This window comes from Phocoena sinus, chromosome 7 (genome assembly GCF_008692025.1).
Source record: "Phocoena sinus isolate mPhoSin1 chromosome 7, mPhoSin1.pri, whole genome shotgun sequence".
Classification (NCBI taxonomy): domain Eukaryota; kingdom Metazoa; phylum Chordata; class Mammalia; order Artiodactyla; family Phocoenidae; genus Phocoena; species Phocoena sinus.
This window is the reverse complement of record NC_045769.1, coordinates 22,113,590-22,127,392: the sequence shown is the minus strand read 5'-3', so window position 1 is coordinate 22,127,392 and position 13,803 is coordinate 22,113,590. Positions and strand designations below refer to the sequence as shown.

Below are 13,803 nucleotides of genomic sequence, written 5' to 3'. Positions count from 1 at the left end.
ATGGAGTGGCATTGCGTATTTCTTCTCCTGCTTTTGGTAAAGTACAAGTTTTCATGTAAAAGTCTGCCTCTCTGTATTCTTTGTCCTCTCAACTATTTTCATTAACAAGCAAGCATACCTCGGAGCTGGGAGTAGGCGACACATGTCCATTCTCCACGACCGTTCCCGACACATGTGCATCTCATCATGTGGCCCATATCATGCTGTTTGTCCCACTGGTCTCCAATGCGATACATGATCCCTTCATTGGTTGTACAGATTTCCTCGTGGGCTGTTTGGAAACAGATGAGAAACGTGTTACTGGATAAATGATCACAGGACTAAAACGTATGCAATATTGTCAGTCCGGTTTGGTGATCCTAAGAGCTCTCACTTGAAAAGAAGTCTTGTGTGCCTCAAAATAATCAGCGCTGCTCTGCGGGTGTGTAGAGTTTTGAGTACAAAAGAGAGAAAACATAGTCCAAAGATGAGGTTTGTTGTACGGAAAAATTACAGAATGGTTAGGAGATGTAAACCACAATAATGCCTACCCACTCAAAGGATTTGCAGTGTTCTAGAAGCCTGGATTTGACTATTGTCCCATAACTTTTTCTAGCCTCAGTTTATTCTAGATCAAAGGGAAACAATGTGTATGGGTATAGAATTGTAAGCTAACGTGTGTTTTCCTTCTAAATCCAACATTCTCTTTTGCTGAAATGAGAGGAATAAATGTTAGCGTACGTCGTTTTCTTCTAATGTTTCATTGCCTCATATTCACACTTGACAGTGCATGGGTTCTTGTTTCTATAATCGGAAAATCAAATGTAGTCTAGCGACTCTTGAAATTTGAAAACAAATAAAGGGTGTTAGTTCCCCTTTCTCCATTCACACAAACTAGAGCTCCCCTTTTAAAAAAAAGATCCCTACTGGTCAGAAAACACAGATTTTGATATTTAATAAGTAATAGAGCTTATTCCAAAATGGCATGTAAATATTGAAGGTCTGTGACTAGAGCAGTCACTTAAATGTTTTGAGCTACTCAGTTGTGTGCTTTTTACAAAAGACAAACCTCTGAAAACATGCATATTTCCAGACTTTAAAAAAAGTATTTTTATCATATTTTTGGACATTAAATTATATGAATGGGATTTTAAAATCATATAACTAATTATATAATTCCTATATATTTGATTATACATATATCACAAAGTTTTCTGTTATCTCAAAATTGTCTTAATGGGTGAAATGGGAGTAAACTGGACATTACTCTTCTGTCTTATTCCACAAATGATTGTCTACAGGGGCTTCATCTTACCAGCCATGGGGCAGAATCCAAACTTCTGGTCAGCGTCATAGTTCCGTGTGGTTCCACACCATTTCATGTTGTCCCTCCTGCCCTCGGATGTGCAGTCGGTGTAGTTTTGGTTGTTGTACAGGAAGGGAAAGTGGCACAAGGCACCATTGGAATTTCCACCTCGAGTTTGAACCAAGACTGTCCAGAACAACCCGCAAATAGGAAGAAAAAGATTACAACTGAGCTTTCCAATGTACAGCGGGTAATTACTACAGAAAGGTTCTGAGAGCCCGGTTTCTGCAACTAATTCACAGAGAGTTTGTCTCAGAATAAAAGACGTCTGATAAGATAGTTCTAAGCCTCCTTAGTGTAGGGGGCTTATAAGTATATTATTCACCTTCACCTTTCAAACAGATTTAAATCCAATTTTCCCTCTCATTTTCCCAGACAAAAAAAGAAAAGAAAAAAGATTAAATGGTCACTTTGACCATTGACATAGCTTTAACCAAAAGAAAAGCAAAAGCACTCAGGCCTGCCTCCTGTATATTCTTCATCCCTGTGGGAGTGTCTACCGATTTTACCATATAAATATCTTTAATCACATAACAATCCCAGTGTGTCAAAAACAAATGCACTGGAGGGCTTTTCCCTTGGTGTCATTTCTCAAGATTACTGGGAAACTTGGAAGGATCTTTAGCTGCGAAGTTAGTTCCACGTCTCCTGGGTCCAGATTGCACAAGAGTGATACTTCTCAAATGTAGCCTCAAAATAAATGGCTAGCTTGCTGGCTAGTAAAAATAGGGCATGAGAAATGGGGTTTTCTCATTGTTTTGTTTTTCCCTTGGGATACTCACCAGTATGATCTGTACAGAAAGAATATTTCTGGTCTTGCTCATAATTGGAAGTTGTGCTGCACCAGAGATGTCCATCCTGTCGCCCTTCTGTGGTGCAGGAGTAGAAAGTCCTGCCGTTGTAGGTGAATGGTAGGACGCAAGGCTCCCCATTTGAATTGCCACCATAAGTCTGGGTTATAGCTACAATCAGAACCAAAGTGGTCTCAGTAAATACAGCAGCATTTATCTCCCACCAGTAGCTCCTTATTTATACTTAACTGAGACTGAGCATGTGTTCTCAAAAGGAAAAAAAAAAACAAAACTGAGTATGACCAGCTGTAAGTATTAACCAGATCATAATATCGTCAAAATGCCTTATTCATGAAGCCACGTTTTTTGTGGGTAGGGCAACACCTGAGTTCTCCTTCTGACATCCTTTGTTACCACCTCTGCTACCATGCCTCAGTTTCCCATTTGCAAAGCTATATTACTACAGGTTTAATTAAAGATGCTGCTCAAGGGATACTGGAGGTGTATATACAACTCTGTTGGTGCTATAAGAATTAATACATGAGGCTGTACTAGGGGAGAAGTCGTGTGCCAACTATTATTGCTATAATTACTACCACTTTTAGAGCGCGGAAGAGATGCATTAGGTTGTTGAAAGAACTTTACATCACAGAGTTTCAGGACTTTGAGATTTAGAGTACCAAATAGGGATGGATTAGCTATTCAGAAAGTAACCTCTTGTAACAACATTTTAGACAAACAGAGACAGTACATAGCAGTTTAGTACTCACTACAGGAAAGAAAATACATAGATTAAAAAGACTGGAAGAAAATATATCAAATGCCAAAACCTGGTTGTTATTACAGGGTGGTAAGATTACAAGCTTTTCTTGTTTGTTTTATTGTTTTACATTTTTTGGTCAATGAATGTATTGCCTTTTAAAATCTAAATAATAAAAACGTTATCAGTACTCTGTTTTAAAAAGATGACGCAGACCTGTCTCTTGGCAGCTGACTCCGTTGCCCAGGCAAGTGCAAAGCATTTGCTTATTTCCTTGTGCCTTCAGCCACTGCATGCCCACGGAGTAAACCACACCGCTGTCTGTGACACAGTGACCGTACGGAGCCGGCTGGGGGTGAGGCTGTGGCTGGTAAATGGCCGTTCGGACGTCTGTGAAGGAGCCAGATCCTAAGGGCACAAGAAAGGCAAGGCACAGAGCAGGTTTAGAGAAAACTACTTTCTGCAGTAGCTTTCTCGGATCTTCAAGGTCCCCTACAGATGACTCTGCAATCTGTGCCGTTACTGAGCTGGGACTGGAAACAAATGCCCGTCCCTTTCTGCATTAGCTTTTGCACTCAGCCTAGGAAATAATCCACAAGAGTTTACCCAGGGATTTCCATCTTCTAGCTTATCTGGAGCTACCGAGAGTATATTTCTAAATCACCAACTGTATTCTGCCACTCAACAGAGCAGATACCTTCAACAACTCCTTACTCCAGCGAGCTCAAAGTTCACGCCTTCACGATCCTCCACACCTAACCTGCTTTCAGCTCGCTTCTGGCCACTTCCGTCCTTGCTCTATCTCTTGCCTCACTGAGCTGCTCATCATTCCCTTCTGCACCCCGTGCTGTCCTCATGCTTTTCCCTTGGCCTGGAATGGTCTGTCTCACGCGTCCTCTCTTAGCATCTCCCATTCGCCCAATCTATCTGGGCATCTCTCCTCCTGATACTGTTTTGAGAAGCCCCTCCCCCTCTGCAGCAGACCTACTGCCATTGGTGTAACTCTGAGCTCCTCAGAGGATGCCCCGGGCAGCCATATTGGAGTCTCTATTCGCTGCCCCTCCTTCCACAGTTTGTTTCTCCCCAGGATTACTTGCGAATTCTGTTGTGGCGTTTTCTAAAACCAATCAATTCTCTTAATACTGCTTTCCTTTCAGAGTAAGACAACAGAATATGTTGATCTTTTCTTTCAACTTATTGAAATTTGTTCTCCCGAGGGCAAGGCCCAAGGAAGGGTGGAATCAGAACTAAAGCTAGAATGACTGATAGACTGAATTCGGCATCTCCGTAAGCTAAACACTAAAACCCAAATACTTCTCAGACCACAGTCCCAAAGTCACACATGTTGGGGGAACATGGCATCTGTATTCATACACCCCACCTGGCAGAGTCACAGTGCAAAGGAGCATTAAGATCCCGTAGAAGGTTCCATTTGGTTTAACCCTATGTTGCGCAGACATATTTGAACAATGGAGTCATTTCAGTATAATATTAGTAATATTAATAAAAACAGATAACAATTATTGAATGCTTACCGCATTTAACCCCAACTACCCTTTGAATTTAAACTACTTCAGTAGACTGAGATTTGTAAATGTTTCTTTTTTTGGTTAGCAGCAATCTTACTGAAAATAATCAAATAACTCAAAGATATTATCAAATCTAATCTTGTTCACCTTCATAAGTGCTCACAGCAAGATGAAAACTCATCAAAAGGAAAAAAACCCAAACAAGTAATTAATAGTTTTAGCTAGATGACCAATTGATAAAAGACTAAACAACAATGCTAGCACACTGTGTAGTGAAAACTTGATCAAAACAGAGCAAGAATAATAAAGAAGTACACACTCTTGATTCCCCTATTTCTTTCTTTAGATTCTTACAAAACAAGCTACAATGCAAAGATCTTGCTCTTGTACTAGAAATAATTAAAACTTCTTTTATTTAAAAAATGCTTAGATATTGTGTCATTCCTTCCCATCTCTGTGCCCCCTCTGATTTTCTCAAATTGTGAATGCTAATACATGGAAAAAACGATTGTGCATTATTTTATGGAATGCAACAAAGTTTGCTGGAGCATGGAAACCACACATCAAGGATTGTGTCTGCTACAAAAAAAAAGGAGAATGTCAGGACAAGGAGATATATTCCATTCTGAAAAAGAACAAATGTACTTTTCCCCTTTTCCTAGCAGAAGAATCAAGTGATCATGTAACTCATCAAAAATCTCGCATTTTAGATATTCAAAATACATATAAATGTGTATGTATATGTGTGTATCCATATGTGTATACATCTATAGATCTCTATATATTTATCTATCTACACCTTTATGTATAAATCATGTAGGTTAGCATTTTCTTAGACATCAGTTTTACCTCTTGGGGCTAAAACGGATTTTTCCCCCCTAAGATCCATTTCCATTTCATTTTTATTTGTTTAAAATTTGATATTAAACAAACTTTTAACAACTAAGAGTCTGCAAATGAACTCAGCTTACTAGCCAAAACACTGCAAATCATCCTTCAATGGCATGTCAAGGGAAAGATGGATTTGCAGAAATGCTTTGTGCAAGGCGCCCCCATTTGGGTCCCACTGGCCCTGAGACTCACCGGCAGACGTGGTCTGCAGGGTTGTGTGCCTCTCACACTTCCACTCGCCACGGCCGTTGCCAGTGCAGATGCATTGGAGCAGGTTCCCCCGATTGTCCTTCTTGCGCCAGGTATCCCCAATTCTATAGGATGTCCTAGTGTCCTGATCGTTGCATCTGTCTGTGTCAGAAAGGAAGCACTGAAACATGTAAATCAGGTCGAGCTTGGCAAGTGCTCAGTGCAAACCTAAAATAAGAATAGAGTTGTTTCTAATAACGACCTACTGTATAGCACAGGGAACTCTATTCAATATTCTGTAATAACCTATATGGGGAAAGAATCTGAAAAAGAGTGGATATATGTAAATGTATGCTACTTTGCTGTATACCTGAAAGTAACACAACATTGTATAAGTCAACTGTACTCTAATAAAAATTTTTTAAAAAAAGAGTTGTTTCAAGCTTGATGAGCTGTTTTTGGATGATACGTTTATATTCAGCTGTGGTGCCATGGGTGTTAACTTCTGAAAGATGGGATTGCATTTGAAACAGTGTGAAGGGAGCTGTATGATTTAGTCTAGTTCCACTTCTCTGTCTGCCAAAACAATTTTTTTCATTCATTAAGTCTTCATTCATTCATTCAATTCATTAAATTTGGTGAAAATCAAATCTTTCATTCACTACATTGTTTTCACATTGTTCATTTGACCCAATTCATCCTCTGGCTTTCTAGTCTCCCCTCTCTTTCCTTCTCAGGCTCTCCGGGCTTTCTCATAGTCATTATTGTATACAGCCTGCCTTTCCATAGGGGACTCTCTTTAGAAAACTAGGAACAATAGGGAGGCAAGTAGGTCTCAAAGGGTCTCCCCCAACTGCCCCAAAGGAGCAGTTAAAAGATAGCAGCATCTCTTTCTTCATTTGTTATGTAAAACAATTCAGGGGACTACCAACTTCTTCTACCAACTAAACTATTCTCTCCCCTGGTCCCACCCCACCTCCACAAACAAACATCTATTTAACATCAATAACAAAATGGCCTCTTTTGAATTGCTCGGTGTTAACTCTCTGACGAAAAAGTGGGATTATTAATATAAAATGATAATTTGTAACTAAATTACTACTCGTCTATGTGTTCAATTATCTGGCAAATAGATTGTTTCCATTCTAATCCAGCTTTGCCCGTATGCTACAATGTGAGTAGAGAGGATTTGATTTGTTTGTGAATCAGAAAATCATTGCACCGGGTTAGAGAAAAAATAATTAGTTAATGTAAGTTCACACAAATACACACCCACGTTGATCTCCCACCACAGCAGAAGTCTGAATAAAGATATCATTGCTGGTTACACTTTTCCCCAAATTCGCAGCTAAAAGTGATGTCTTCCCCTGAACTTCCATTGCACTATGTCAGTATTTGTCTTGGAAGTCCTTAATATTGTGCTTTGTAGAATGTGAATATGTATAAGCCTTTCTCATCACTCTGACCTACTTACTAAGTGCTCTTTGAAAGCTGGGTTAATGTCCAATTCATTTTTGCATCCCTATACCATCTTGTATAAAGTAGGGGCTTATATAATTTCATGGAATAAATGACTTTTCTTTGAGAAACTTTTCCCAACTTGCTATTAGAAGAGTTTTAAATAATAGATAAGAATTTAAGTCAAACATCTAATTTGTCTTAAGCTAAAACATTGCCTCCAAGGTCTTGGAAGTCTGAGAATCATAATAAAATTTTAAATGCAAAAGATTTAATGAACTGGAAGGTTCTGGGAACTATGTGGTTAGAATTGTTATCACTTTTCAGGAGAGACAATTTTTTGCTTGCAAAGAATTCAAATTTGGATGATGAACATGTTAAGATGGCTAAGTACTTTAAGCTAGATAAATAAAATATGTTCAAAATTATTTAGATTTGATTTTAAATTTATTTATAACATCGATAGTTAATGGCTGTTTTGCTTCAGCAAACTCTATAATCACTATTGGTTTGAAATTTCACAAAAGGAGCTTTGAACCCCTAAGGCAACAAGTAAGGCTCCAGGGCAATCTTAGACAGAGCAGCAGAGATACCAGAGGGTAGCTTCTTCACAGCACTGGTAAACCCAAAGAGACACCGTCCTTAACCCTAGAATAAACACATAATTTTAACCTATGGGGTAAGTACTTTTTATTTTCATCAATTTTGTCAATGAATATGCCTTATTTAAAATTCAAACATAGAAGGAAACCAAAAACTTTAGAGCTTTAGCTCCTATGTCAAGAGCACCCACATGACCAAAGATGCATTTGCCTGTTATTTTAACGATTTCTTTGCTACTTAGAAAATATCTCAGCGATACTTTAGATGAAACATTTGCAACTAATCTTCAGGTCCACAACACATTTGGCATTTAAATGCATATTAAGGTTTTTTCCTCAGTAGCTGATAACCTAAGACCTTATTGAACTAAGTTTTTTTTTTTTTTTTAATTTAGTCTTCTTTGAAGAAGCAAAGTAAGTTGCTTATGGAATTTTTCTTGACATCCAAATGTTACCACGTTGGTGGAAATGGATGTGTTCTAAGTGACATCACATGACAATTCTCTCTAGGAATCCAGAACACAATGCCTGGTCTCATCTTTAACATAAAGATCTAAAACATACTTCTGGAGGTACAGGTGATGCGTCCACTGCCTTCTCCCAGACAAGTACAATCCACCATCATCCAGCCTTGATAAGGCTTTTCCCAGGTCTCCCCGACAACGTAGGAAGTCCCAGCAGCGTGATCAAAACATTTCTCAGCTGTAGGGGAATTTGAAAAAAAAACAGAAAAAAAAGGGGTTATTTTGAATTGGGCAGTTTCCCTGTAATTTAAATTGTACTGTGTAAGCAAAAATCCAGCCACATGGTACTCTGTTCAAAAAGAAAGGCACGCCCTGTAACTAAGCACATAGTGTAACCAAAGCGAAAGAAAGCTCGAGCCAAGTTGGCCGGCAGAAATTCTGTTCTCCTAATAAGTACATGGACTGTATATTTTCCACTAGTACTATTATTCACACCAGTATTTTGAGTGAAAAAGATCTATGTATGTATCCAGAGGGAGAGTAAATATGCAAAATTCCAACCTTAATTATGAAAGACCAATTATTATGCCTAAATAAAATGACAAGAAAGCTATTTAAAATTTGGATTGCTGTAAAAACAGAGACAATACAAAGAAAAATAAAAGCCTCTGAATTAGAGAACAATCAGAATAAAATTTATAGTCAAAAACTTTTAGATTTGTATCAATAGAATTCAGCTGAGGATTGACACAAAAAGAAACTCAGCAATTTTTATTTTGACAAAAAATGACCAAGGGGATGACAGAGCACACACCATATCGTGTTTTTGTCCAGTGCGTTCCAATAAAGAAATATGTCAAAAGGGTCATTTTTTTTTCTTTTAAATAACTGTCATCTTGACCAAGGAGAAATCTGAAATCAGATCTTAGAGAAAACAAATGACTTCTTCCTAAATCTTTCAACTCTATCTTGTGTTTTTGAAACAAAATTAAGACATCTATACATGGTTGGTACTTTTTGATCTGATTCCTTTAAGAAGACTATGGATTAATAAGATTTCATTATTTGAAATAGAATTCTCAGTTTGTTATCTTTTTTATTGGAATTCATATATCTTGTCCAAGTAGATTTTGGCTCAACCCAATATTTTAACTGTGCCTCCCCACCCTTCATTCATCCCCAGGAGTCACACACCTATGGGTTTGCAGGTCCATTCTCCTTTCCCGTTACCGAGACACACACACTCCAACATGTAACCACCAGTCTCGTGTGGTCTCCTCCAGGTGTCACCAATCTTGTAGGACTGACCCCCTTCATGGCAGCGGTCTGTTCAAGATAAAAAGCCAATGTTAGAGAGAGTGGTATAGAAAATATTTTTAAGAAAAGTCTCATGTTCCAACCAGGACAGGCACTTAGCTTAGCCAAAGTAAGAGAACAGCTTTCCCATCAGAGACAGGGGAAAAGTTAACAGGTCTGGTCACTTTGGGTCATTCAATTAAACGTCTTATTTAAGCACAATGGGAAACCACAGAGAAAATTTGAATGGCAAAGAAAGGAGACATAAATCCTGGTTCCCCAGAGAGATCACAGGAAATTGGGTTCTAAAGCAGAAAAGAAAGGTTGCCAGGCATGGCCTCTACACATACACAGCGGGTTGAGTCTGAGACTAATTCAATGAAAAAAGCCACATCAGGCCTAGCATTCCAGCTTTCAGGATGTGGAGAGTCTGTATTTCACCCTAGAAATGTCATTTTGATGGAAAGAAATAGATGTATATATAGCAAGTGTGGAAATCTGGGTACTTTTCTAGGCTATTAAACACAAGGGCACATGCAAAGGTTAAACTGTCCACTAGACTGTAAACGCTATGGGACACCGACTCTTAAGATTTACCAGTACACTTGGATAAAGCCTGACATTAAATATGAGAAAGACTGATCGGGCTTATTCACAAGAGGCTGATTTGTCTTTTGGACAGAGCCATCAAGTGACTTTATACAACGATGGATTAAAAAAAAACTAAATGCTATGTTAATAGAATCTATTGGTAACCCAGTGAATCATACTGGAAAGTTTGACTTAGCTAAACTAGAATTGCTGAGAGTCAGTCCAGATCCCAGAGTACTCTGGAAACACTATCAGGCTAATCATTCCATATTATTCCTGGGAATAGAGAGATCTGCTTCCCGGGCATAAACTATTGCTTACAAAGAAATCAGACTGTTTTCTGTGAGATCCAAGAGGTCTGGGCATTGCAAACAAGAAGAGCAGACCACACAATGGTTAATTCACTCTTCGTGACCATCTTCCCAATCACTGCAGATCACCACATGGTCAGTCTGGCTTGAAGATGCCCAGATAACGTAAAATGGGCAACTCATCTAAGAATGGAATGGAACCCAAGAAATCCACGTGGTTATGTTATGTACGTACACGTGTACACACACACACACACACACACACACACACACTCATAAATGCACACAGACTAAACACTGACTCCACCTATGCTCAGAGCCACCTTCCAGAAGCACAGGAACCAGTCGGGTGGCCACAGAAAACTGCCTGGTCACCTAGGGTAATCCCCAAATTAGGAATATCCAGTCATGGATAACAGAAAGTGACAATGATGGTAATGGAAAAATTCATATTGTGCTATTTTAGCATCCCTTGACAGAAGGCCATTCTTACTTGCAATGGTGCAGCTTATTCTCCCTCGCCCAGCCCCAATGCAGGTGCAGTCCCAGATCATGGAGTCCTTAGGGCGCTCGTAAGTGTCGCCCACCCGGTAAGTGTTCCCGGTGTACTTGTCAAAGCAAGTCTCTTCAGCTGAGGGGAGAAGAAAAGTTCACATGAGCCTTACATATGTAAAAGCTTTTCTCTTTCACTACTCCCATTCAAAGGAAAACTCACTTTTCCATTCTATGAGTAGCAAGGGGCAAAAGGAAAGTTTAAAAAAAATTGACGTGGGAGATCTTGATTTTACCCTAGGCTCTAATAAAGCCTCAGTTTTCAATCTTTGACAAGTTCTCTAATTTTCTGGAAATGAATAGCCATTGGAAAGGATTCTCAGGCCCTTAGGAAAAAGCCGTAACGTATGACCTTAGGACCGGCTAGATTGTGAAGGAAGGGCTTTGGATTCACCTCTCTGGCTCAGAAAGACAAACCAAGGTCCACATAAAAATAAACAATCTGAAGAGCCCCTCCTCCCGCCCCTCCCCAGGCACTGTCAGTTATTAATCCTACTATTTCCATTTTAGCCTCAGCAAGGCTTCTCTGTAGGAGTTGCCATAATTTACAAGAAATATATCAAGGGTCATAAAGGAAGGACAACTTTGAATTGGTTAATGATTTTATGTTGAACTGCAGGGGACAAATCACTTTACAATGTACTGCCCAAAGTATTTTCTGTCCCATAATTTTACAGTTAAGATTCGAAATTACTTTCTAATAAATTAAAATGTTATAATCATTTATTTTTTTGGAGGAAGCAGGAACACACAACATTTTTCTTTTTTTTTTTCATCAAAGGCTTTGGGAAAGTAAAACCCCAAAAAAAGACTCTGGGAACTACTTTGAGATACATTTGTTCTTTTGTTTTAAAGGTAAAAGGAACATGTGAAAAGCAAATATAAGCAGTTATTAAACATTTTTCAAGAGGAAATGACAAATAATTCTATTGGGGAAATGGTGAATGTAATTTTATTACTAATGCTCACTTTAATTAACAGGCACTACTTCTCCATCTATGAGAAGATATTAAGTACAAGACAGGCTCCCCCCCCCACCCCCACTTACGTTCAGGCTTGCTCTCGCAGTTAAAGCCCCGGCTCCCTCCATAACAGGTGCAGACCAAGGCACTGCCCAGGTAGGTGCGCTCCCATTGTTGGTTTATCTGATAGTGTTTCCCATTGTCATAACAACCAGCTATAAAGAATTAAAGGGAAAAGTCACTAAGTTTGCATCCTTCTTTTTTCCAAATGATGGAATTTTCTTGCACAACTAAACTGATGAGCCTAAGCAACAAATGTAGGGGAAAAAGTTAACCATCAAAGCACCAGGAGAATTAAAAGCGACTAGATGTCTAAAGAGTTAACCGCAAATTTGCACACATATATATTTAGTTATTCCTTTTGTTTTTCTTCCGACTTAGTTAAATGTTATACAATAATGTCATTTCCATCTGGCCAGGGGTCTGCATCAAAGGCGTGGAAACATTTTGAAAAGCAGATAACTGGGAACTACATTTTAAAACATGCAAGGAATTTCAGTGCTCTTTGGGAGTAATAAGTCAAGAAGGGCAACATTCAGCAGTTTCCTTTAGCCAAGGAAAAGGGAGGGTGTGTCTGAAAAACTGGAAGAGGATTTCCGATCTCTCTTCTTGGAGAAGCATCCTGGGGGCCTCAGGATGCAATCTGAACCAGTAACACATCTCATTCAAAGTAGGAACAACACAGTTATTTAGCTACCGTCTCCTCACCCCCATTTTGAAAACGTTTAACCCCACAGTAATCCCACATGGAAAGTTTAAAGGCATACATCATTTTCTCTTTAAAGGCAAGTTTTGATGAATTCATAGGATTTAGACCTGAGTTGGTAAGAGCACTGCGGGACCTCGCAGAGCCCCTGTTCTCCAAGGCATTATCTTATTCTAGGCCCTCAGAACCAGCCTGCTCAAAGCAGGTCTTTTGGTTCCCCAGCCGGTTTCTCTCATTAAGGAGTGCACACTCTCCACACGCGCGCGCGCGCAAAACTTCAGCCACAACTTCGGTTGGCTTTACGGGTCCCATCCCTACAACAGCCTGTTTCAGCCCGAGGTCAGTACTCACGCTTGCTTTGGCTGACAGCCAACGGGGACTGGGGCTGAATGACCTGCTGAGCCTGCCTCTTGCTCTTCGAGGCTCCAGTGGAGGGCACCGCTGTCCCCAGGGACAGGACGGTCAGCAGCAGCAGCAGCCGGGGCCCCGGATCCCCGAGCATCTTCAGACGGTGAGGCAACTCGCCACCAAGTTTGGTTCCCTTCGCAACCTGCGGGCGGAGTCCCTTCCAGTGCCGCCAAGAAGGTAAGGGCTGGAGGATGGGTAAAGGGAAGGGTAGAGGTACACAGGGGAAGGAGAGGACGAAAGAAGTTGTGGCTGCAGATCCCCTCTCCCCCGCTCGCGCCTAGGGCTCTCTCTCCTCCCCTGAAAAGCGCAGCCGGCGCGGGCGGCCGAGCCCAGAGGGCCGGGGTTTATATGGGACTGTCCCTTCCCGCCCCCCGCGAGGCCCTGGGCGCGGGGGAGGAGGGACCGGCTCGACTCCCCCCACCCTCCTCTCGCCGCCGCCGCCGCCGCCGACCGCGCGCGGATTGGCCCGGGCTCCGGGTGACGTCAGGGGGGCTGTGGGTTCTCCTCGAACAAAAGAGATGCTGATCGCCCGCCAGGATTGGGCAAGAGAACTTTTTTCTGTTTCCTTTGCGGTCATCAAACTTTTGGGGAGCAAAGGGGGAGGGATTGGGAAGCGGCTAGAAAGGGGTTGACTGGGAGGAAAGGGAGGGGCCGGAGTCGTGTGTAGCAAAGGGGTCGCAAGTCCACCCCCCCCAACCCCGCTTCCTTTTTCTATTTTATTGGGGTTGGCGGCGGGGAGTGGGGGTGGTTGAGGACATTGCGTCTCCTCTGGAAAAAAAGTCTCTGCTCACTGGAGTGCAGTTCGAGGGGGAGGGTAAAACCATAAAGTAGCCACCACCTTGGAGCTGTAGGAATGTAGACTTTTCTGTCCCAGGGCGCGGCTGGCTT

At 40.9% G+C, this 13,803-nt stretch overlaps 1 protein-coding gene across 27 annotated transcripts in view; it reads right to left on the bottom strand.

Annotated features, from left to right (window-relative positions):
- The window catches only part of FN1 (fibronectin 1), a 70,088-nt gene extending 56,737 nt beyond the window's left edge, over positions 1-13,351 (bottom strand). For 8 of the 27 annotated variants that reach the window (XM_032638105.1, XM_032638109.1, XM_032638111.1 and 5 more), the window contains exons 1-10: positions 12,859-13,236; positions 11,828-11,956; positions 10,721-10,858; positions 9,224-9,355; positions 8,130-8,267; positions 5,509-5,667; positions 3,113-3,304; positions 2,128-2,307; positions 1,295-1,471; positions 119-271 (exon numbers count right to left, since the gene is read on the bottom strand). In XM_032638105.1, the coding sequence (XP_032493996.1) occupies positions 119-271; positions 1,295-1,471; positions 2,128-2,307; positions 3,113-3,304; positions 5,509-5,667; positions 8,130-8,267; positions 9,224-9,355; positions 10,721-10,858; positions 11,828-11,956; positions 12,859-13,009 (1,549 nt within the window). In that variant the 5' untranslated portion in view covers positions 13,010-13,236. Of the gene's footprint in view, positions 1-118; positions 272-1,294; positions 1,472-2,127; positions 2,308-3,112; positions 3,305-5,508; positions 5,668-8,129; positions 8,268-9,223; positions 9,356-10,720; positions 10,859-11,827; positions 11,957-12,858 lie in introns of all 27 variants that reach the window. The other 19 variants (XM_032638102.1, XM_032638103.1, XM_032638108.1 and 16 more) reach the window with 7 other exon arrangements.
- Between the last annotated feature and the right edge of the window lie 452 nt (positions 13,352-13,803).